General features: G+C 34.7%; 1 protein-coding gene across 1 annotated transcript in view; it reads left to right on the forward strand.

The window, feature by feature from the left end:
- The window catches only part of LOC148939457 (muscle, skeletal receptor tyrosine protein kinase-like), a 160590-nt gene that overhangs the window by 11555 nt on the left and 126338 nt on the right, over positions 1–22697 (forward strand). The window contains exon 2 of the mRNA XM_089106883.1: positions 21421–21506. Within this exon, the coding sequence (XP_088963009.1) occupies positions 21437–21506 (70 nt within the window). The 5' untranslated portion in view covers positions 21421–21436. The remainder of the gene's footprint in view (positions 1–21420; positions 21507–22697) is intronic.

Here is a 22697-nt window from a genome sequence, read left to right on the forward strand (position 1 = left end):
TAAGTTATACCAGCTGTCTGCAAGTAATATCCTCAACTCAAGTAGATGATTGATATGGTTATTTCCCCATAGAACATGATGCATGCTAAAAATACTGACTGAATCCTAATAGTATTGTAAAACTATTAAGTTATTAAGTAAGTCATTTATTAAAGAAAAATATCAAATTACTTCGCAAAAGGACATTAATACTTTTTGCTTCAGCATTAGTTACTTAAAACATAGTTTAGTTTGAAAAAGAAGTTTATTTCAGAGGTGAGAGATCTGAGAAGTTTTTTTTCGGCTCATGGTAGACATGCTTGGAATTTGGAATTCAACAGTAAATTTTTTGAGGAGGGGTTGTCCTTTCTAAGAGAGATACTAATAAGTAACATGTATCCAGAGTGGTTAATTAACCAGACTTTTTCAAAAAGAAAGAAAAAGTTTCTAGAGATTTCTAATGAAGTTTTGAAAACAACTCAGGAGAAGGATGTTTTTTGTTCTTTACCATGTGTTCCCAGGCTAAGGGAAAAACTTAAAAGAATTGTACAGAGTAATGGTCTAAAGTAGCTTTAAAGAGTAGTAATAATTTGGGTAATTTTCTAAATTCTGGGAAGGATCTAACTTCATTGGGGCAACAAAATGGGGTCTATCAGATCCCATGTACTTACAGAAGCTCATATGTGGGGCATACTAACCAGAATTTGGAAATGAGATTACTACAGCACAAAGATTCTATTTCATTGGCTTTAAAGCAAAATTCTAAGCCCAAAGATTTTAATTCAGCCCTTTCAGAGTATATTTTTAATTTTCCAGACCATTTTATTTTGTTTGATAATGTCTCTTTGATTTCTAGGGATTGGGGTTTAAAGCAAAAGTTTTGCAAAACTCTTGAAATTAAGAAAAATTTTTTTCAGGAATATAGCTTTAAATTGTGATACAGGTGAATTTGGTTTGAACTTTATCTATGGTAATTTATTAATAGAGTAAAGTCCAATTCACTCAATGCAATTAACGTCTGTCCAAGTGTTAGTCAATTCAATGCTGATGAACCAGATCCAATATGGTCTTTGGAATTATCTAATACATGGGAATGTTGTATGGTGATGAAATTTGTCACAGGAAGAATGCAGAGATTTAAGGTCTTAGGGCAACAAGCACAGATTATTCTCAGAAGTTGTTTTCAGTGGTGTGCCTTGGAATAATCTTGGGTACAACCTCGTTCAATACTTATATTAATGATGCTCCATGGCCTTAAGAATTAAAACGAGCCTTTATGCTGATAATGCAAAACTTATTGGATCTGCAAAGATGTCAATGACAAGAGCTTCTGTACAGGATGACCTAAATGCACTCTCACTTTTGGCCTGCAAGTGGCAGCTTGAATTTAGTATCCAAAAATGTGAGACATTGCATTTTGGTTAGAAGGATAGAAGATGGCAGTACCATAAGATTGCAGAGGATGGCTCCAGACAATTAATGGCTTCTTCAGCAGCTGATAAGGATTTAGGAATGGTTATTGATAAGAAATTGGAATTCCACAATCATGCATAAACAGCAGCTGTCAAAGCATCCCAGACCCTTGGTATAGTTATGCATACAATACCCATAGCAGACTACCCATAGTTATGGTCAAACTGTGCAAGGGTTTTGCACAGCCATTGCTTGAATTTGAGATGTATGTTGCCACACCCTTGAACATGAGTGATCAGCAGAAAATAGATTCTGTCCAAAGACAGGCAACAAAAATTGTGAATGGATGCAAGAATCTTGATTTAATAAGGCAAAGCTCCAAACACTTGTGTACAGACACCAGTTATGAATTTCATAATGATTTGTAAGCTTTTGAATGCCAACTCCTAGTCACAAAAGCCCTTTCAAGTCAATGAATCCTTCTGAACAAGAAGGCACAGTAAGAAGTTATTCCAGAAGTGAGCAAATACCAGATTCCACAAACCAATATTACTCCAATAGAGTTGTAGCCCATTGGAACAATCTTCCTCAGACAGCTATCACTGTCCCCTCTGTTGACACATTTGTGATTGCCATCAACAATAGTTGGTCTACATAAATAGGGAAAACAGAACGGGATACCATGGTGTCATTGCCCTCCTATCATCAGTGACTAGCATCTCTACAGGATTAGTCTTTATTTTGCTGGACAATCCAATTTAATGTAATCTGAATACAGTTGTTCTGCTTCACGACACTTGTCTTAGATTGTATGTATCCTTGATATAGCCTTTTTATTATTCAGGTGTTTTTTTCTAACTTTAATATCCCATTTATAAGATTGGACAGCATTTTCTAAGTTTAGGCTCAAGCTTAAAGTGTCAGTCCATGATTGGGCTCTACTGTTGATTATCAGTGCATTGAAAATAGGTATTATCATATATCTTTAAAATATTCAAGATTTTACCTTAAATCACTTCTTTAAGTAAATTTAAGGATTTTCATCCTTGTAATGCTCTATTATGACTTCTGTGGGTTGTTTGCTAAATTTGGGTTGAGGACTTAGCAGCTTTCAAGTTGTATTACAGGAACTCCTGCTGTAGCCATTTTTTGTCTAGATTTTTCTTGAATGCTCCTGTTGGATCAGCAGCCACTGTATCTTCAGAGAGTTGATTCCACAAGTTTGTTACTTGTTGGCTAAAAAAATGACTTCTTTCTTGGACTAAGGAGCATTTCTTGAAGATTTTTTTTTTGGAATGACCTCTAGGCACAGAACGCTCTGGGGGGGGGGGGGGTAAGGAGACTGGGGAGAACATTTTTGGAAATGATTTTGTGGGTTATTATCATTTCACCACGTTTCCTCTGGTATACAAGAATAGGAAGCTTCAAGTGATGTAAATGCTCTTTGTAGGTCATTTGTTTGAGGCCTTTGACCATTTTGGTTGCATTTGTATGCATATTAAAAAAAAATTGGACAATCCAATTACAAGGTGCTGTAATGAAGATCTTGTTGTGATTTAATTGTTGAACTGGGATTTGTTGTCAAGCTACTGAGTATATTGTCCTAATATTCTACAATGGGAATACTGCCCAAGAAGCAGAGAAAAGATTAGCTCAATTAAAAAGTATAATAGGAACATGTAAACTGGGCTGTATATTTATCCATTAAGGGGGTGTAGGAGGGTAAATTGAAGTAATATACCCTTAGGAGATAAGTAAGTACTTTAGATTTTTTTAAAGTAGTTTTCTACATTTTTGAGTGTTTTCATCAGATGGTTCCCAGTCTTTGACTATTATTCAAGCATTAAATAAAGAATCCAATGCCATAATTGTTTGTTTTTTCTACTTACTAATAACTGTACAAATAAGGACAAATCCTTTATTAGACAGTGAAAATAATGACAAAATCTCTGGATATTTCAATCATATATACAGTGATCATCACCAGCAGATAAATCTCCTGATGACAAATCACAGGAGTGTATGTCTTTGTGAATGAACCCCCTCCCACAGCCCTCAGGGCAAGGGTTGTAAGTTATTCCCTGGGGGCATACAACGTTTTTATTGAAAGGGTGGTTGTATAAACATTGGAGGTAGCTGATTGAACTGGTGATAAATCTCCTGATGATAAATCACTGTGTATGTGATCAAAATATCCAGAGATTTTATCGTTGTTTTCACTGTCTAATAAAAAGATTTATCCTAATTTTAACTGTTATTTCTACATCATGGAAAAGTAGTGTGTTCTTCGAAAATACTTACGTTTTTTCTACCTGATTTGTGTCCTGTGAATAATCTTAACTGCAATGAGTGTAGTACAGTGTCTGACAAGAAACACTCAACATTAGAACTGCCTTATTGTTCAACTGGCCTGGGGTACAATATTAAACTGCTGTTTTTTTACATCGCAAAAGCTTTTGATAAAGTATGGCATAAGCACCTGTTGAATGAGCTCCAAGTATATAGAATGTGTGCTTTTCTGCTTAAGGTTATATATATATATATATATATATATATATATATATATATATATATATATATATATACTATCATTTAAATTCACTATAATAAAAAAGTAAGAAAAAAACAACAAAATGAATAAATATAAAATAATTATAATAATACAACAGAGGAAGAAACTACATACCATGTCCATACTGTGGGGTCACACTCACCAACTAGCAAGCAATTACAACTTAATTTAAATCAAATCTCCTCCAAAATAAACAAAACTGAAATTCATACTTACTTAATATATTTTCTTTCAGTTTTCCTCTAAAATAACTAAAATTTTCTATCTTCTTCATTTCATTCTCCAAATTATTCTATAATTTTATAGCCTTCATAATAAAAGAAAATGTGGACCTGGCAGACACTACAGGTGGGGCATAATCATCATTCCTATCCCTAGTATTATGGCTATGTATATTCCATTGGTTACAAAATAAACAATTAAAACCCTCCAGTAGTAGGTTCATATTATATTTATACATAAACATTAACATATAAAAAATGATAATATTTGCTGCTGGTAATATCTTAATATAATTGCAAACTTCCACCACCGCCAGAATAGATCATGTTGTGACCTGATATTCAGCCTTAGAGTCCTGTTGGATGAATCCAATGAATGGCAAGTTCAGCTACTTATAGTATTTATAGATTTTCTCAAAGCCTTCGACTCGATACACCGCGGAACCATGTGGAAGATTTTAGTGCATTGTGGAATTCCAACCAAAATTGTAAATATAATTAAAGCGTTATATCATGATATCATGTGCGCAGTACAGACAGAGGGTGGCCTAACGGAGTGGTTTTCTGTTCAGTCAGGTGCAAGGCAGGGCTGCATTCTATCACCATTATTCTTTGCCATAGTGATAGAATTTGTTCTCCGTGGATGCAGTTTTAGTGGCGGTCTACAATTAAATCCACTGAGAGAACTCAATGATGGTGATTTTGCTGACGATGTTGCACTTATTACCCACGACCCAGAAGATATGCAACGCAACATTAATGAACTCGGCCGTATGGCAAATGCTGTCGGACTCTCCATAAATGCTAACAAGACCAAATCAATGTCGAATGCAGTCATACCTGACTTAGCCGAAGGACTTTTGGTTAACAACGAGGAAATTGAGAAAGTGAGAGAGTTCAAGTATCTCTGCAGCATTCTTACGCAAGATGCCAGTTCCGAAAGAGAAATACTGTGCCGAATAATATTGGCTGGGTCTGCTTTCAGCTACCTTAGAAATGTTTGGAGAAATAATAAATATTCCCAGAAGTTAAAGCTTAAAATTTATAATAGCAAGGTGGTCTCTGTCCTTACGTACGGCTGCGAAACTTGGAGCATCACTCCTCAGCTAGAACGACGACTCCAGGCATTCGACAATAATTGCCTAAGGTCTATCCTAAATATACATTGGACGGGAAGAATACGGAATGATGAAATCTTTTGTATGACAAACCATACCCCCATCCTTCATCTCATTAGACAGCGACGATGGATGTATTGGGGGCATATGGTGCGAATTGAGGATGGAAGGCTGCCGCAAGACGCATGGTGTTGGACACCCCCCGGTCTCCGCAAATCAGGGAGAATGAAAGGGACCCTTGACATGTCACTAAACAAGGATGTGAAGCTAGCGAGGTCCTCGTTGGAGGAGCTATGATTGAAGGCTCAGAACAGGTCGTCGTGGCGAACCACTGTTGCTGCCTTATGCGCCCCCAGGCGTAGGAGGACCTAAGTAAGCTAAGTAATATATAATATATATATATATATGTGTATATTTGGTCTTCGAAGGTCTATGGTCTTCGTAAATACTTACGTTTTTTCTACCTGATTTGTGTTCTTTGAATAAACTTAACTGCAATGAGTGTAGTACAGTGTCTGATAAGAAAAACTCAACACTTGAACTGCCTTATTGTTCAGCTTCAGGAATAGGTCAAACTACTGGCCAGGGGTACAATATTAAACTGCTGTTTTTTGACGTTGCAAAAGCTTTTGATAAAGTATGGCATAAGCACCTGTTGAATGAGCCCCATGTATATAGAATGTGTGCTTTTCTGCTTAAGGTTCTTGAGGCTGTACTCTATGTAGTCCTTGATGGGTTTACTTTAGTAAACTCATATAGCCAGACAGAAATCAGATACAAAAAAAATATATTATTTTATTTCCCTATATGTATATATATATATATATATATATATATATATATATATATATATATATATATATATATATATATATATATATATATATATATATATATATATATATATTAATATTTAAATTTCAAATCTCCTCCAAAACAAACCAAACTGAAATTCATACTTACTTAATATATTTTCTTTCAGTTTTCCTCTAAAATAACTAAAATTTCTATCTTCTTCATTTCATTCTCCAAATTATTCCATAATTTTATAGCCTTCATAATAAAAGAAAATGTGGACCTGGCAGACACTACAGGTGGGGCATAATCATCATTCCTATCCCTAGTATTATGGCTATGGATATTTCATTGGTTATAAAATAAACAATTAAAACCCTCCAGTAGTAGGTTCATATTATATTTATACATAAACTTTACTATATAAAAAATGATAATATTTGCTGCTGGTAATGTCTTAATATAATTGCAAACTTTCATGAACTGATTCTCTTTCTGATTTACCTGATATTGATCTAATAGACTTGTTCTGAAGAATCTGCACAGGATGGAAAATGGAAGAAAAGATGCCCAAACGTACAAAAGAACAATATAAGATATAATGATGGATTAACAAAAAAATAGAGAAGGCTAACTACAGGGGTTATACAAAGGTCCCTAAGTCCCTAAAAAAAAGTCCCTATAGTCCCTATTTCTGTCACAATAGAATCATTGATGAAATAGTATAGTCTTATAAACATTAGGTGGCCGGCGTTTACACCCCAGACGATTACCCCTCCCCATGGAAAATACCTCCCTGGAAAATACCCCCTTCCCGTAAAATACCATCCGTTGAAAATAAGGCTTTCCAAATTTGAGAATTTTATTTGAGTTTAATATTTTTAATTTCCGTTGGGGGAAAGAGTTTTGGTTCTTGTGTATTATGCGCCACTCACTGAAGTTCATGCTGTGTAAAACTTGAGAACAAACCGGTTGCTTTGTTAGTTTTTTTTTCAGCTTAGCAAGAGACAAGACAAAGACAAAAAACAGAATATATGGGATATATATAATTTGGACTGTATATTTGCACATAACGGGGGGGGGGAGGTAAAGTATTTAAACAGTTAGAAATCAGGAAACGATTCTTTCTAGGTATATGGCCCACTAGAAATTACAGAAGCATAGCGAGGTATATGGAACTTTTGTTAACTAAAAAAAAAAAAAAAAAATCCTAGCATAAAGTAAATGTACTGTTTCATTTCAGTGTTTTTTTCCAAGTGTTGTGTTTTTTTTTTTAGTTAAACACCTAGAACCCAAACATCATGCCTTTACTAGCACAAGAAGAAAGGTTAGTAATTCAATGACCTTTTGTTTTTGTTTTGTTTTTGTTTGATCAATGATTTGTGCTTTTTTTATACGTAATAAATAATTGAGAGAAAAACTTTGGAAAGTAGTGAAAAAATTATGTCAAGTTAAGTGAAAATGATAGTTACTAGGGGTGGATTCTAACTAGTGGTAAATCACTAGGTGTGGTAACCCTGAACTAAAGGTGATTTTCGGGGGACCGATTTTTTTCTGGAAGACATATGTTTGGGGAAATCCTCAAAATTTGGGATTAGTCAAAGCACTGGTATTTTCAGACAAAATCTGCCTACAAATTTTAGTAGGCCAAGAAAACTGCCAAGTAGCATTGCTACTATGCTACCCCACTTTTTGCATGCCCCCCCCCCCTGCAATGCGCAAATATATAGCCCAAATTATATAATTGCAATGCATTCTATCACCCGTCACTGGTCTTTGTATGCTATGAAACCGGTTTTGTGAGATCTAACCTAAGCGTAATTCTTGAGTGTTTTTTTTAATTAACAAGTACCTTTAAAAACTTAGTGTTTAATTAGAATTTCATTTTATTGGAAGTTATACAATCCAGAAGCATTGATTCCTCATAACCTAATTAAAAAAACAATTTACAAATGTCTTTAAAATTGCCATATTTAATTTAAGTTGTTAGCATCACTCTTGTTTAAAACCATGCACCTGTAAACTGAACCAGCTGTGACAAAATAAATATCCAGAAAAGCTCATGGGGAATATATAATTTGGGTTATATACTTGAGTGTTAGGGAGGGGGAGTCAGGTAAAGAAAAGTTCCAAAGCTGCTGCCTACCAGTAGGAGAATTCGACAGACTTTCAAAAGCTACCGACACTTTAAGCAGCATAACTTGTGTTTTGACAACCTTTCTTTGAACAAAAATTATTTTTATATGTAAAAATGGTATTTTCAGATAAAATATGCCAACAAATTTGAAAACTGCCAAGTAGCATTTCTACTTCGCTACCCCACTTTTTGCATGGCACCCCACTAGCAATAATGACCTCACCAACCTTTATAAGAGCCTCGTTCGTTTTACTTTACTAGTTAACTATTAACAATAAGTAGATTTTGCCGTTTTATTTGTAATTATTAGTTAACTTTGAACGTGTTATTTGACGAAAGGATTCTTAGTTGACTAAAAAGTTAACAATGCCACTACTATTAAGATATTACTATTTAGAATTATCTTTAAGCGTCGCGGAGGGCGAGGAGGTGCAGCCACTTAGTCAATTAAGTTTGAGAAGTAAGATGGAAAAATTAAGCTATACAGCTGCAAAATTTTATTAAAAAAAAAAAAATATATCAACATGTCATTCACATAACACTAGCACAGCCACTTGCCAGCAATTCGCCACTAAACTACTACGTTAGGACTCGGGGCATCACTTTTCACACGATTTGATGCCCCAGAGACAGATATGAGCTATTGAGAATACATGCAAAAGAAGAAAAAAAACATTTGAACGTCGGTTAAAATTTCTTGAAACGCCAAAACTACCCAAGTGGTCGTTGAGAAAATTTTTCAACATAATGTTGAAACAAAATTTTTTTTGGTTGCAGAGTACTAAGTTAGTGTTATTCTGTTTTATAAGACTTGGTGAAGGAAAATCCGAATATTCGACCTGGGGGTTTGAAATCGTGAAAGGGGGAAGTAACAGCAAACCTAGGTTTTTCAGTAGCTTAAAGACTTGGTTACTATTGGACTGCTTGAGAAGCTGCTATGGTAGAAAGAATGCAGTACAATAGAATGTTAGGGTAGCAGTGACTAGGCAGTCTTTATCAGCTGCTTTACTGAACAAGGTGGTCTGTATAGCGGTGTTTAGCTTTTTGCATAAGCTTCCAAGGATTGTTGACTTATGGTTTCTTTCATGTTAACCAGAAGGTCACGACGGGTACTGTTCTTTGGTTCGCTAACCTGGTTACTGAAATGCCGTCCTGATCTGGTCCCTATTTCGGACTTAGGAAGGTCCTTAAGTCCCTAATTTTGGACGTTGCTGACTGTACGACCCCTGTAACTCTACTAGCTGGAAACATTTGCTTAAATTTGCAAATCATTCCCAAATTACATGATAAAATCTGTGATAAAGTTTCAATATGGGATCGGAAACTGAGGGTCTTATCTATCATAACACCAAGATACCTTACTAAGTTTTGATGTTCAATCATACCATTTTCATATGTTATGTGCTGTAGCCATGGATAATATTTCGATATCCTCAAAAATGTAAGAAAAGGGTCCTTAATGGGTTTCACCTTTAGCTGATTCACTCTCAGCCATCTTTAAATTCCATTTAGCAATTTTCTTACACTCTCTAGTAGCATCCTCTCTGACTTTGCAATCACCACTAAAGAAGTATCATCAGCATTTTCGACGTAACACCTTAAATTAGGTATTCTTTTCTTAGACTACACTACCATTCTACTACGAGCTATTAAATAATTTATAAATATAATAATTTAATAAACAATAATCTTACAAAATAAATAATTCATTTTGTTGTGTATAGATATGCTAGTTTCAATTATATTATTTTAGTAATTCTACCGGTGATGGTTGTTGTGTATGTGATCAAAATATCTGGACTTTTGTACCTGTTTTTTTTTAATGTCTAAATAAATGGATTTTTCCTCATTTGAAAATTTATTTGTTAGCATCATCAGCAAACTTAGGCACTATAGCCACACTTTCCTTTTTGAGGATCTCACTCATTCTTGTTTTCATTTTATTTACAGACAGTGAAAAAGCATTCAAAAAATAAAACATAATAAGGATTCAAGTACTGAACCCTGTGGAACCCCATACTCAATACATATTTCTTCACATACCATGTTATCAATTTGAACTATGGTTTTCTACAAGACAAAAGAACGCAAAAACAAAAGAGCTGGACCCCTTATCCCATAAATTTCACGCTTCATTAACAGATAATCATGGCTAACTGTATCAAAAGTCTTTACAATATTTAAAAATACAGTAGCCACTTAATATCCATTATCTGAAACCATATTAATGATGCTAATTAAATATATATTTGCTTGCTCAGTAGCACAGTCTTGATGGAATCCAACCAGAGAAGTAAATATTCTCTGGTCTTCCAGGTAGCTTAATGATACATTGTCACTGAAAAACATTTTCCAGTATCCTAGGCATAATGGGTAAAATCGAAACTGGTCTGTAATTTTCAACATCACCAGTACTTTCTCCTTTATGTACCTTTATAACATTTGTTCATTAAAAAAAACAAAAAAGCTCAGAACCACTCCCCCTTTTAAGCCCTAATTAATTAATGAAACAAAAGTTGGTGCAATTGCTTCCCAAAATGTGTTTATTGCAGTAACTAAAACAATGTCAGAGCCAGCAGCTGAACCTTTCATGTCATACACAAGTTTTGAACCTCAGAATCTCCATCTGGGATTAGATTTAAAGAGATTTTCAACTCCTTAGGAAGGTAATTTTAAAAAACCTGGTCCCCTGGTTTTCTTATAATCAACTCTTTCACACTCTGTCTAACTGTCAAAAATTAGTTAGCAAGTTCGTCACAATGTTCCTCTTGATTAGTAAGACTGGTTCTAGTTTTGCAGAATATTTTCTCAGAGATTCCTCTAGACTGTTGTCCCAAAGTGTTTCTAATCACATTCTATTTTCTTTATTGACTTCCATGATGCTATTTCAAATTCCTTTTAATGATAATTTTGTCTAGCGTTTTGTAGGAGTCAGTTTAGAGTATTACAATAATCATTATGAGCTTGCTCATTTATATTCTATTTGCTCATTTTCCTTCTATTTTCTTAATTTTATTAGAAAATTGTTCAAGGGATTGCTGAATTATTTGCTAAAACAAAACTCTAAACTTACCAAGGCAGTATCCAGGGAGGGGGTACCCGTTTTGCCCCCCCCCCCCCCCGAAATTTTTGACCGAGTCAAAAATTAGTCGAAAATTAGTAAAATCTTAGTAAAAATTAGTAAAATTAGTCGAAAACCATGTCGAAAATTAGTAACCCCCCCCCCCCCACTTGGGCTACCAGATATATAATTCAGAAATATGTTATCCAGTCATTTTGATGACGTCCTCATAACACAATTACTAATATTAATTGCACAGATAAAACCAAACGAAATCACCAAGTTTAAGAGCCATTCTGTATTTAATTATCCAACAAATCAATATTAGAATCTCCCATTATAAATATAGGACTTAGCTATGGGGTCTTTCCAATTGTTCTTCAAGGAATTCATAATACTCAACCAGAGATCCTGACGGTGGCCTATATACAATCGGAAAATAACCACACGTCCGAACAGTTCTATCAGTAAAATAAATGACTCAAAGATAATTTCTTTATATATCAAAAACTCTTCTTGGATGCTTACCTTGATGTCTTAACATATATACGCAGTCAGTCCCCCGTGTTGATTTTGGCGATTTTGTGTATAAAGATTACATCTGTATTCCAATCTTTATTGACTAGGTCATTTTTACATTTGAGAAGAGCATCTTTATCAAGAATGATCTTCAGCTTGAGATTGCCCCCCTTTTGGGACTTTTCATTATTAACACTTACCAAGTAACTTGCAAATACGCCAAAATGATCAGAAGTATCACTTGTAAGAACTCTTGGACTACCAGATATATAATTCAAAAATATGTTATACAGTCATTTTGATGACATCCTCATAACACAAGTACTAATATTATTTGCAGGGATAAAACCAAATGAAATCATCAAGCTTAAGAACCAACCTGTATATGATCCGCTATCCAACAAATAAATATTAACATCTCCCATTTTAAAAATAGGACTTTGCTGTGGGATCTTTTCCAATTTTTCTTCAGGGAATCCATAAAACTAAATTAAAGATCCTGACTTTGGCCTATATACAATTAGAACGTAACCACAACATCCAGGTAGCTCTAGCTGTAAAATAAATGACTCAAAAACCCTTTCTTTATATATTAAAATGTCTTCTTGGATGCTTACCTAGATGTCTGAACATATATATGCTGCCAGTCCCCCATGTTGGTGAATTTGCAACTTTTTTTGTATAAAGATTATATCCTGAAATATTTAAAAGTTCCGAATAGTGGTCGTTTAGCCAAGTTTCAGTCAGTCCAATCCTAGGCAGCACAATAGCACTGCCTAAGTAAAGAGCAATGTGGGCACAGTGTATTATTTTTTTGATTTTTAGACCAGGGTACTTTGTATAGAAGGTGTTAAGTCGTAAAAACTTCAAAAGCGGCTCATTTGATTGGAAATTGAAAGGACTAGTGCCCTTTTTAATGGTCAAAAGTGATTCAAGGGTAATCAGCCCCCACACCCATCATTTCCCGAAACCCATCCAGTTAAAATTTTGAGATACCCATTTTTTTCAGCGTAGTTGAAAGGTCCGGAGATTATGTCTTTGTTGATGAACCCTCCCCCTCCCACAGCCCTCAGGGAAAGGGTTGTAAGTTATGCCCTGGGGGCATACGACGTTTTTATTGAAAGGGTGGTCGTATAAACATTGGAGGTAGCTGATTGAACTGGTGATCAGAAGTTCGTGCCTTTTTTACAAGTCAAAGTGGTCAGAGGGCAGCTACCTCTCCACTCCCCTTTTTTGGTTTTAGACCAGGGCACTTTATATAAAAGTAATTGTCATAGAAACTTCGAAAGGGGCAACACCTAGTGACCTTTTTAAGAGTCGAATGTGATCAGAAGGCAACTACCCCCCCCTCCTCTTACAGTCTATTTTCCCCAAATGCATTCGATGGAAATTTTAAGATAGCCATTTGTTCAAAAATAGCCCAAAGATCGCATAACAAGGCCTTTGATGATGATATAACCCCCAAGAGTCTGGGGGCAAGGGTTGTAAGCTATGCCCCAGGGGTATATAAGCTTTTTATGGAAGGGGTGGTAGTTTGAACTTTAGAGGAGAATCATTTGATTGGAAATGGAAAGTTCTAGTTCCTTTTTAAGAGTCAAAATTGATGGAGGGCAACTAGCCCCCCCTTCCCTGACAACCTCTTTTCTGGAAAAGTATCCGATCAAAATTGTGAGATATCTGTTTTGACCAAAATAGTCTAAAGAGCATATAACAATGCCTTCAGGGTTGACACAACACTCCAGAGCCCAGGGGCAAGGGTTGTAAGTTATGCCTGGGCATATAAAATTTTTATGGAACGAATGGTCATATAAACTTCGGGTCGGATTGGGCTCATTCGATTGGAAGTCAGAAATCTAGGGTTTTTTTAAGAGTCAAAAGTGAATGGAGGGCAACCAGCCCCTTCTCCACAAGCTTATCATTCCCAAAAACACATCCAATCAAGATTTTAAGAGAATTATGTTGTTCAGCATTGTTGATAGGTCCAGTAGTTATCTTTGGGGATGTTATACTCCCCAAAGTCCTCAGGTTAAGGGCTGTAAGTTAGGCAATTTATTCATTGCTTACAGATAGTATATCTTGTCGGGAAAGGTATGCATGTTTGAACTTTATTCTTCAAAAAGACGAAGGGAATTAAGGTGAGCCTTTCAGAGAATGTTGCAGAGAGTGCTGAACTAAACCAAAAAACGTTATGTGTATACAAATTGTATAAAGGGTGTAACTCAGCAATAAGTGAGTGTATTAATTTGGAACTTTTAAGAATTTTTCAACATATTAGAACGGTTCGGTGACTATGTCTCTAGGGATATTGGGTATGTCAACCCCCCACAATTATGTAATCAGCCCATTATTTTTTTTAAACTAAACCAAAAGGCACCGTATGCATGGTTGCGAATAAGATACCTCAGCAATATATCGAGAACGACTGGGGGTATTAAGTTGAAACTTCAAGGCTACTAATACTACTACTTCTGCTCTCACAATGTAAAAAAATCAAAAGAGTTTAAGTGCATCCAAGTTGTCAAAGAGCATAGAAAGAATTATTTTGGGGATATTATGTTTTATTTTTCAGGTCAACTGGAAGAGGTGTGAAATTATATTAAACAATACTATTTGTCTCAGGGTTAAACATTAATGAGAAAGTTTCTCCAACATACGCATAACAAGCCGAACTATGGATTCTTATAGAAGAAACCATAAAGATATAAAATATTTTTTTTTCCCCAAAAAAGACAATGTCAATAAAAACGAACAGAAGTTAATTTGAAAAACTTACCAGAAAACTAGTTTTTCAAAGGAAGGTAAAGAGCTCCATTAAACCAAAAATGAGCAGAAACAAATTCAAATAATCTTCCAAGCATAAAATTACCACAAATCACCATCAGTAAATTATTGAAACCCAAAACGAACTGAAATTACAATAAATAACCAGGTCAAACTCAAAACGAGCAAAAAATAACATGAGTAGTGCTGACAACCCCCCATGCCTTCTCAAGATATATATTCAGTTAGTTATTCAGTTAGTTATATATATTTATAAGTAGTAGGTTAAATATGTCAGTAAGTTATACATTTCTGTATATAACTTATATATTCAGTTAGTATATATATATTTATAAGTAGTAGGTTAAATATGTCAGTAAGTTATATATTTCTGTATATAACTTAGGCTATATATTCAGTGAGTTATATATATTTATAAGTAGTAGGGTAAATATGTCAGTAAGTTATATATTTCTGTATATAACTTATATATTCAGTTAGTTATATATATTTATAAGTAGTAGGTTAAATATGTCAGTAAGTTATATATTTCTGTATACAACTTATATATTCGGTTAGTTATATATATTTATAAGTAGTAGGTTAGATATGTCAGTAAGTTATATATTTCTGTATATAAATTATATATTCAGTGAGTTATATATGTTTATAAGTAGTAGGTTAAATATGTCAGTAAGTTATATATTTCTGTATATAACTTATATATTCAGTGAGTTATATATATTTATAAGTAGTAGGTTAAATATGTCAGTAAGTTATATATTTCTGTATATAACTTGTATATTCAGTTAGTTATATATATTTATAAGTAGTAGGTTAAATATGTCAGTATGTTATATATTTCTGTATATAACTTATATATTCAATGAGTTATATATATTTATAAGTAGTAGGTTAAATATATCAGTGAGTTCTATATTTCTGTATATAACTTATATATTCAGTGAGTTTTATATATTTATAAGTAGTAGATTAAATATTTCAGTGAGTTCTATATTTCTGTATATAACTTATATATTCAGTGAATTGTATATATTTATAAGTAGTTTGCGTGTTTGGGTACCTCCATAGGAGGCACGGACCAAGGGGGACCTGGTCCCTGGGTGTCCATAATAGAATCTGGGACACCCTCGCCCGGGGTCATAAATACAGGCGGAGGAGGAAAAAGGCCCCTCAAATGTACACTCAAAAGGACCCACTGGTTTGTCCACAAGTCCCATGAGTTGCAAACTTTCTCCCAGCAATGGGTTAAATTGCACGGTGACGAAGAACACCATCACGGGAGGATCCTCCATAGGAGGACAACTGTGGCAGGGCGTAAGATCCAGATCTATGGACAACGGCCTCTGCAAAGGTTTGCCTCGACCTTTTCGGGGTACCTGCAAGACTGGGGACCTTGCGGTCAGCTCTATTCCCACTTGAGGAGTGGCGCCCCTCGAGGAAAGTATAGCCTAGTAAACGACACAGCATTCGCAGGGGATTCTGACTAATGGACAATTCTTCTGGGCTTGGTATGTTTTGATGGGCGTCTTTGGGCTGAATAACCTCTTCCTAGCTGATTTATCTATTATGGGTTGCTTCCCCATAGTATCATAATATTTGTAGGCATGAATATATAATGAGTCAGAGGTAATAGGCTTGAGAATGTCTGTGCAGGATTTCGATTCTTGTTGATAGAAGAGCATCACCAAGTACTGAGAACCATGTTGTGACCAAGATGGGTCCAGGATTGCACAAAGCCTCTATTCATGGAGGTCCCAGCGACTTCTTGCTGTCCGGTTCTAAGCCGGTTTAAGCACTTCGGTGTAGACTTGAGAAGATATGTGATCCCCGTCCTGCACTGGTATTCGGGATCATTGCTTTTCCCGAGGCGAAAATAATTTCAATGATTTAAAGAACATGAAAATTGGAACTTGGAATGTTACGACATTAAAAAATAACTATCATATCGGCATTTTGACTGCCGAATTTAGACGCTTCGAACTGGACTTATTAGGAGTTTCATATACTCATATCTCAGAGGCAAGAAACCTGAAATTAGGTGATACAGAATTTGTTTACTCAGGCAGGAAGGATGGGGTACATAGACAGGGAGTAGGACTCTTGGTGAACAAAGAAGCTGCTAAAGCTTGTTTAGGTTCCGAAGGTATTAATAATTGAATACTAACTGCTCATTTTATGACTAAAAAGTTCAGGGTTTCAGTTATAGTAGTATATACCCCTGTAGAACTGACTGACAGAGATACTAGGGACTCAGATGAGTTTTACTTACAGTTACAGGAGCAAATAGACAAGGTCCCAGGTAGAAATATGATATTATTACTGGGAGATTTTAACACCCAGGTTGGTAGAAATAGGGATAGATGGTATCCCAGCCTAGGTAAATTTGGTGCAGGAAAAGAAAACAGCAATGGCTACAGACTTTTGCAATTTTGTAGGCATAACAATCTAGTTCTAACCAATACGGTGTTTGGTCATAACATGGCCCATAAGATAACATGGTATTCACGTGATGGTGAGACAGTAAACCTTATTGATTATTTTATAGTAAACCGGAGACTGGCAGGATCAATACAAGATACTAGGGTATATAGGAGTGCTGTTATTGATGTTAAAAGTAAAGATCACCATCTAGTAGTTTCAAGGGTTAATTTAAAACTGAAATATCGGAAGGGTAACTACCTCCCGGGAAGTTATGATGTTGGTAGACTCCGGGATGAGAATTTGAGAGAAACTTTCCAGGAACAGTTGAATGCTAAACTTGAGAGTTTACAATTTGATAATGTGGAAGATGGTTGGAATGATTTTAGAAAAATAATTTGTGAAGTTGCTGAAGGTGTATTAGGGAAGAAAGCTGAAACTGCAGCTAAGAATATTAGTGAAAAAGCTTCATGTTCAATAGAAAGGAGAAAGGACTTGTACACGAATTATCTGAGTGATAGATCATATTAAAACATAAGGAATGTAAAGGAAGTCGCGAAAATATTTAAAAATCAACTAAAGAAGTGTGGAGTGGATGCCATGGATAAATTTGGCGAGGATCTGGAAGATGCAGCTAGACAGCATAATAGTAAAATATTTTACTGGAATATTAATAAATTGAGAGGGAGTAGTCAATCCGGATTTGGCCCAGTTAAAGATAGGAATGGGGTCGCAATTAGCGATAAGGAAAAAACTAAAGAGAGATGGGCCGAACATTTTGAGAATTTGCTTAACCGAGATAGATTTGCAGGAAAAAATATAGAGGAAAATGAAAAAGTTTGTGATACTTTAGATGTGAAGGAAGCGAGGAGGAATTAGCAACAGTACTAAAAGGATTAAAGAATAATAAGGCTCCAGGTGCTGATAGGGTGGTAAATGAGTTTCTTAAATATGGTGGCTCTGAGGTTAGAAATAAGTTACTGAAGATTGGGAATATGATTTTTGAAAATGGGGAAGTAACTTACGATTTTAAGAAAACGTTAATTAAGCCACATTATAAGAAAGGTGATAAGAGTGAGTTTGGTAACTATCGAGGCATTAATCTGGTGTCTGTAGGTAGTAAATTACTTAGTAATATGATACTTTTTAGACTGAGAGATGCCATAGACAAAGTTTTGAGAGAAGAACAGTGCGGTTTTAGAAAAGGCAGAGGATGTGTCGACCAAATTTTCACTCTTAGGTTAAAAATTGAGAAGTGCCTGAGTTTTCAAACACCTTTGCTCCTCAGTTTTATAGATTATGAGCAAGCGTTCGATTCTGTTGATAGAAGAGCTTTAGTAAAGGTTTTATCCTTGTATGGTATACCAGGCAAATACATTAAAGTGATTGTACGAGAATAACACTGCTGCGGTTAAGGTAGGAAATGAGATTAGCAGCTGGTTTTGTATTAAATCAGGAGTTAAGCAGGGCTGTGTTCTATCCCCCTTTATATGGATTATTTTGATGGATTTTGTTTTAAGGAGCACATGAAAGGCAATGGGAGACCACGGAATCAAATGGAGAGGAAAAGGTCTGCTGGACCTGGATTATGCTGATGATTTAATCATCCTAGATGACAGTGTGAGAAAAATGAATGAAGTTTTAGAGTTTTTGCGAGTTCAGGGTGCTAGAATTGGTTTGAAAATAAATGTTAGGAAGACTAAGTCACTAATGCTAGGAATAAGTGAAGATGAAAAGGTGACTTTTGGGTAATGAAAAGATTAATCAGGTGGGCAGTTTCGCTTACCTTGGTTGTATTATTAGAAAAGATGGTGGGATAAGGGAAGATGTTAAATGTAGAATAGTCAAGGCTCAGAGAGTTATTTCACAGTTAAAGAAAGTTTGGAGGAATATGAAGTTAAGCCTGCAAACCAAGATTAGAATATAAGAAGCTACAGTGATGACAGTGGTCAAATATGACTCTGAAGCATGGACGCTCCTAAGAGCGGATGAAGATTTGCTAGATGTTTTCCAGCTAAATTGCTTAAGGATTGTTCTGGGTACCCGGCTGACTGACCATATTTCAAACAATAGGCTATACGAAAAATGTGGTTCAATACCGCTCTCTAGGGCTATAATGAAAGAAAGGTTGAGGCGGCTAGGGCACGTTGTACGGATGAAGGATGACAGATTGCCGAAGATTGTTCTTTTTGGCCAACCGTCTAGGGCTAAACGGAAAGCAGGTCGTCCCCGTCTGGGGTGCTGGGGTGGGAGGACGTCATAAAGAAAGATTTAAAGGAAATGGGAACTTCGTGGGCGGTGTAAAAAGGGAGGCTTTGAATAGATTGGGGTGGAGGAGGATCGTGCGTAGCTGTGTTGGCCTCAGGCGGCTTGGTGCTGCGGTGAGTTGTTAGTAGTAGTAGTAGTAATTTACTGAAAACATAATACACTTTAAATATTTTCACCTGTTTGATTTTAATAAATAAAAATTCTTGAAAATTTAAGGAATAAATATAAGTATATGTATATTAAACTGACAATCCACGGTCATTTTATTTTTTTTCAGTAAAGCGCAAATTATTTTCTGGTCCTTAGAAGGCATGGGGTTTGTCAGCACTACCAATGTTAATTTCTGCTCATTTTGAGATTGACTCGGTTATTTATTGTAATTTCTGTTCGTTTTGGGTTTCATTTATTGAGGGTAGTCTGTGGAAGTTTTACGCTTGGAAGATTATTTGACTTTATTTCTGCTCATTTTTGGTTTAATGGAGCTATTTAATTTTTTTTTAAACTTGATTTCTGGAAAAAAGTTTTTTAAATCAATTACCTGAAAAATAGATAAATTAGTAGTTTTGATTAAACAATCAGAACTTGAATTCAATCCTTGGCAACTCAAATGAAACACCTTAAATCTATCCAAAACTTTGCTACATGTCTGCTGCATTTGATTTACAAATAAATATTAGGGTCCTCATACTCCAACCTATAATAAACACCAGGTCCACCACTTCCATCAAAAATTTTATTATTCTTACTTTTAAAATTTACCTTATAATTTTCCTGCACCAACTCATTAGTTTGTCCTGGAGGAGACACTAATCTGTCATCCAACATCAAAACCAAATAAGCAAACTTAAGTCAATCTTTTGATTGAAATTCCTTTTCGCAACCACCCCAAATTTATAGACAAAAATTTTGCGAAAATACCGCTGATAGAAAATTCCGAGTGACTATTCGGATTTTGCCTCGCATTTTAATTACAATTCTACAGTTTCAGTTCAAATTTTCCTACAATTAGCACCTGGTAAATTTTTGTCAATTACAAAATGAACAGAAATTGATTAAAAAATAGTTTTCCTAAGAAACTTGTTCTTAGAAAAGTAAAAAGTAGTCTCACAATCTAAATCAAGCAGAATTTATGCTACAATACATCATACTTGGAAACAACCGATATCATTGTGGATTAATAAATGAAGCCTGAAAAAAAATGAATAACTAAGTCAAACTTAAAATAAAGTAATTTTCACAAATAATAGTGGGAATACTGCTCCCTCAAACCCTGTCAGACTAGTGTCAGAAAAATAAAGAAAACAGAACAGCCTCTTCATAATTCGTTTTCTTTTTTACCCTAAATTGCTACTTGGAGCAATCTCAAGATTTTGCCCTTTCAGAGCTCCAGAGTTAATAGCCTCTTTTAAGGCTGTTTGATGACCAAGTGCATTTGGATGACCAGTAGCTTCGAAAAAAAGAAAGGAAACAGAACATCCGTAGCACAATTTTTTTTCACATTAAAATGCAGCTTGGAGCAAATTCAAGGCTTTTTCCTTGTGAAGCTCCAGAGTTGATGATTGATAAGTTGTTTAGTGACCATGTTTATTTGGATGACCAGTACATTACCAGTTGATTTTCCACCCCTTCACGGACCACTCAGCACCTAGCCTTGGTTTGGAAATTGCAAATATGCATATAAGTAGAATCCTGGAACATGATAAATGGAATGTTTTTACTCTGCGTTAGTGTTTACATTTAGTTATAAGTCCCCTAACAGTTACCCCTGCTCTCTTTCACTAGCAATTAAATCAAAGACTTGTTTTTTTTTAAATATAATCTTTATGTTAATGTACTAGGTGCTATTGTAAGGTACCGTAATGTACCAGCTACTGGTACCTAAAGCCATTACTTCAAATAAAGATGGCTAAACTTCCAACATATTAAAAGATTGACTTACATATTAACTACTGACTAATTACTTACATTACATGACTTATATATTAAACTTTTAATTATATATATATTTTTTTAATTTGCCTTAAAATTACTTTTGCATACATTTAGTGTTCGTAACAACTTTGATTGTACTACCGTTTTTATTTTTTTTTTTGTTAATTACTCTTTTTATCACCTCAAAATATTTTCTTTTGCAGTTCACAAGAACATGGAATGTCAAAACTGCTTATGATGGACTTTAGAGGCCTTTTAGTCGCTAGCATATTTGCACAGCAAGTATTTTGTAAGTTTTTTGTCTATTTGTTAATTTTGTTCATTTGTATTCTTTCTCATTTCTCATTCCTTTCATTTTAAGCCAGATAGCTTACAAAAAATCCTATCACCCCATTGCTAAACAAAAAAGGTAAAAAAATAAGTAAGACAGTTATGCTACCCCAAAAATATCAACAATAGACGCAAAGTGGTTCGATTTCGAGGAGGGGCTTGGGGCTCGATTAGAGTATTTTTCTTGGGATAGATAATAAGAAAAGCAGGCAAAAAATGGATTTTCAAATTATTTGTAAATTAAGGTTACTGTTTTCTATTGCTTTTGAACTAATATTGGTAGGACTCATGCTACCCTCTCATTTTATGAATTAATTAAATAAAGCTTTATCCACAAAATAAGTTTTTCAAAGAAAAGTAAAAAACTCCATTAAACAAAAACTGAGCAAAAATAAAATCAAATAATCTACCAAGCGTGAAACTACCACAAATCAGCATTGATAAATAAATAAAACCCAAAACAAACAGAAATTACAATAAATAACCGAGTCAAACTCAAAACGAGCAGAAATTAACATAAGTTGGGCTCAAAACCCTAGGCCTTCCCAATGCCAGAACATAATTTGCACTTTACTGAAAAAAAAATATAAATGTTTTTACTTTTATAACTTTAATAAATCAAATAGTATTAACATTTTGATTACTAAATATCAGTATATGTATATTAAACTGACAATGCACAGTCATTTGTATTTTTTTCAGTAAAGTGCAAACTATGTTCTGGCCTTTGGAAGGCATAGGGGTTTTGAGCCCAACTTATGTTAATTTCTGCTCGTTTTGAGTTTGACTCGGTTATTTATTGTAATTTCTGTTCGTTTTGGGTTTCATTTATTTATCAATGCTGATTTGAGGTAGTTTCACGCTTAATAGATCATTTGATTTATTTTTGCTCATTTTTTGTTTAATGGAGTTCTTTACTTTTCTTTGAAAAACTTATTTTGTGAAAAGTTTTTTTTAATTAATTTCTGTTCGTTTTATATTGACATAGTCTTTTCAGAGAAAAAGAAAATAATACTTTAAATCTCTTCGTTTTTTAAAGAATTTATAGTTTAGCCTGCTATTTGTATGCTGGAGAAAAATTTTCAGCAATTTTTCACAAGATACACCCTCTTAAAAATCTGGACACAATTAGTAGTGTTTAATTTAGTTT

Source organism: Artemia sp. Qi Xiang Cuo, chromosome 21, assembly GCF_049724085.1.
Source record: "Artemia sp. Qi Xiang Cuo chromosome 21, ASM4972408v1, whole genome shotgun sequence".
NCBI classification, from domain to species: Eukaryota; Metazoa; Arthropoda; class Branchiopoda; order Anostraca; family Artemiidae; genus Artemia; species Artemia sp. Qi Xiang Cuo.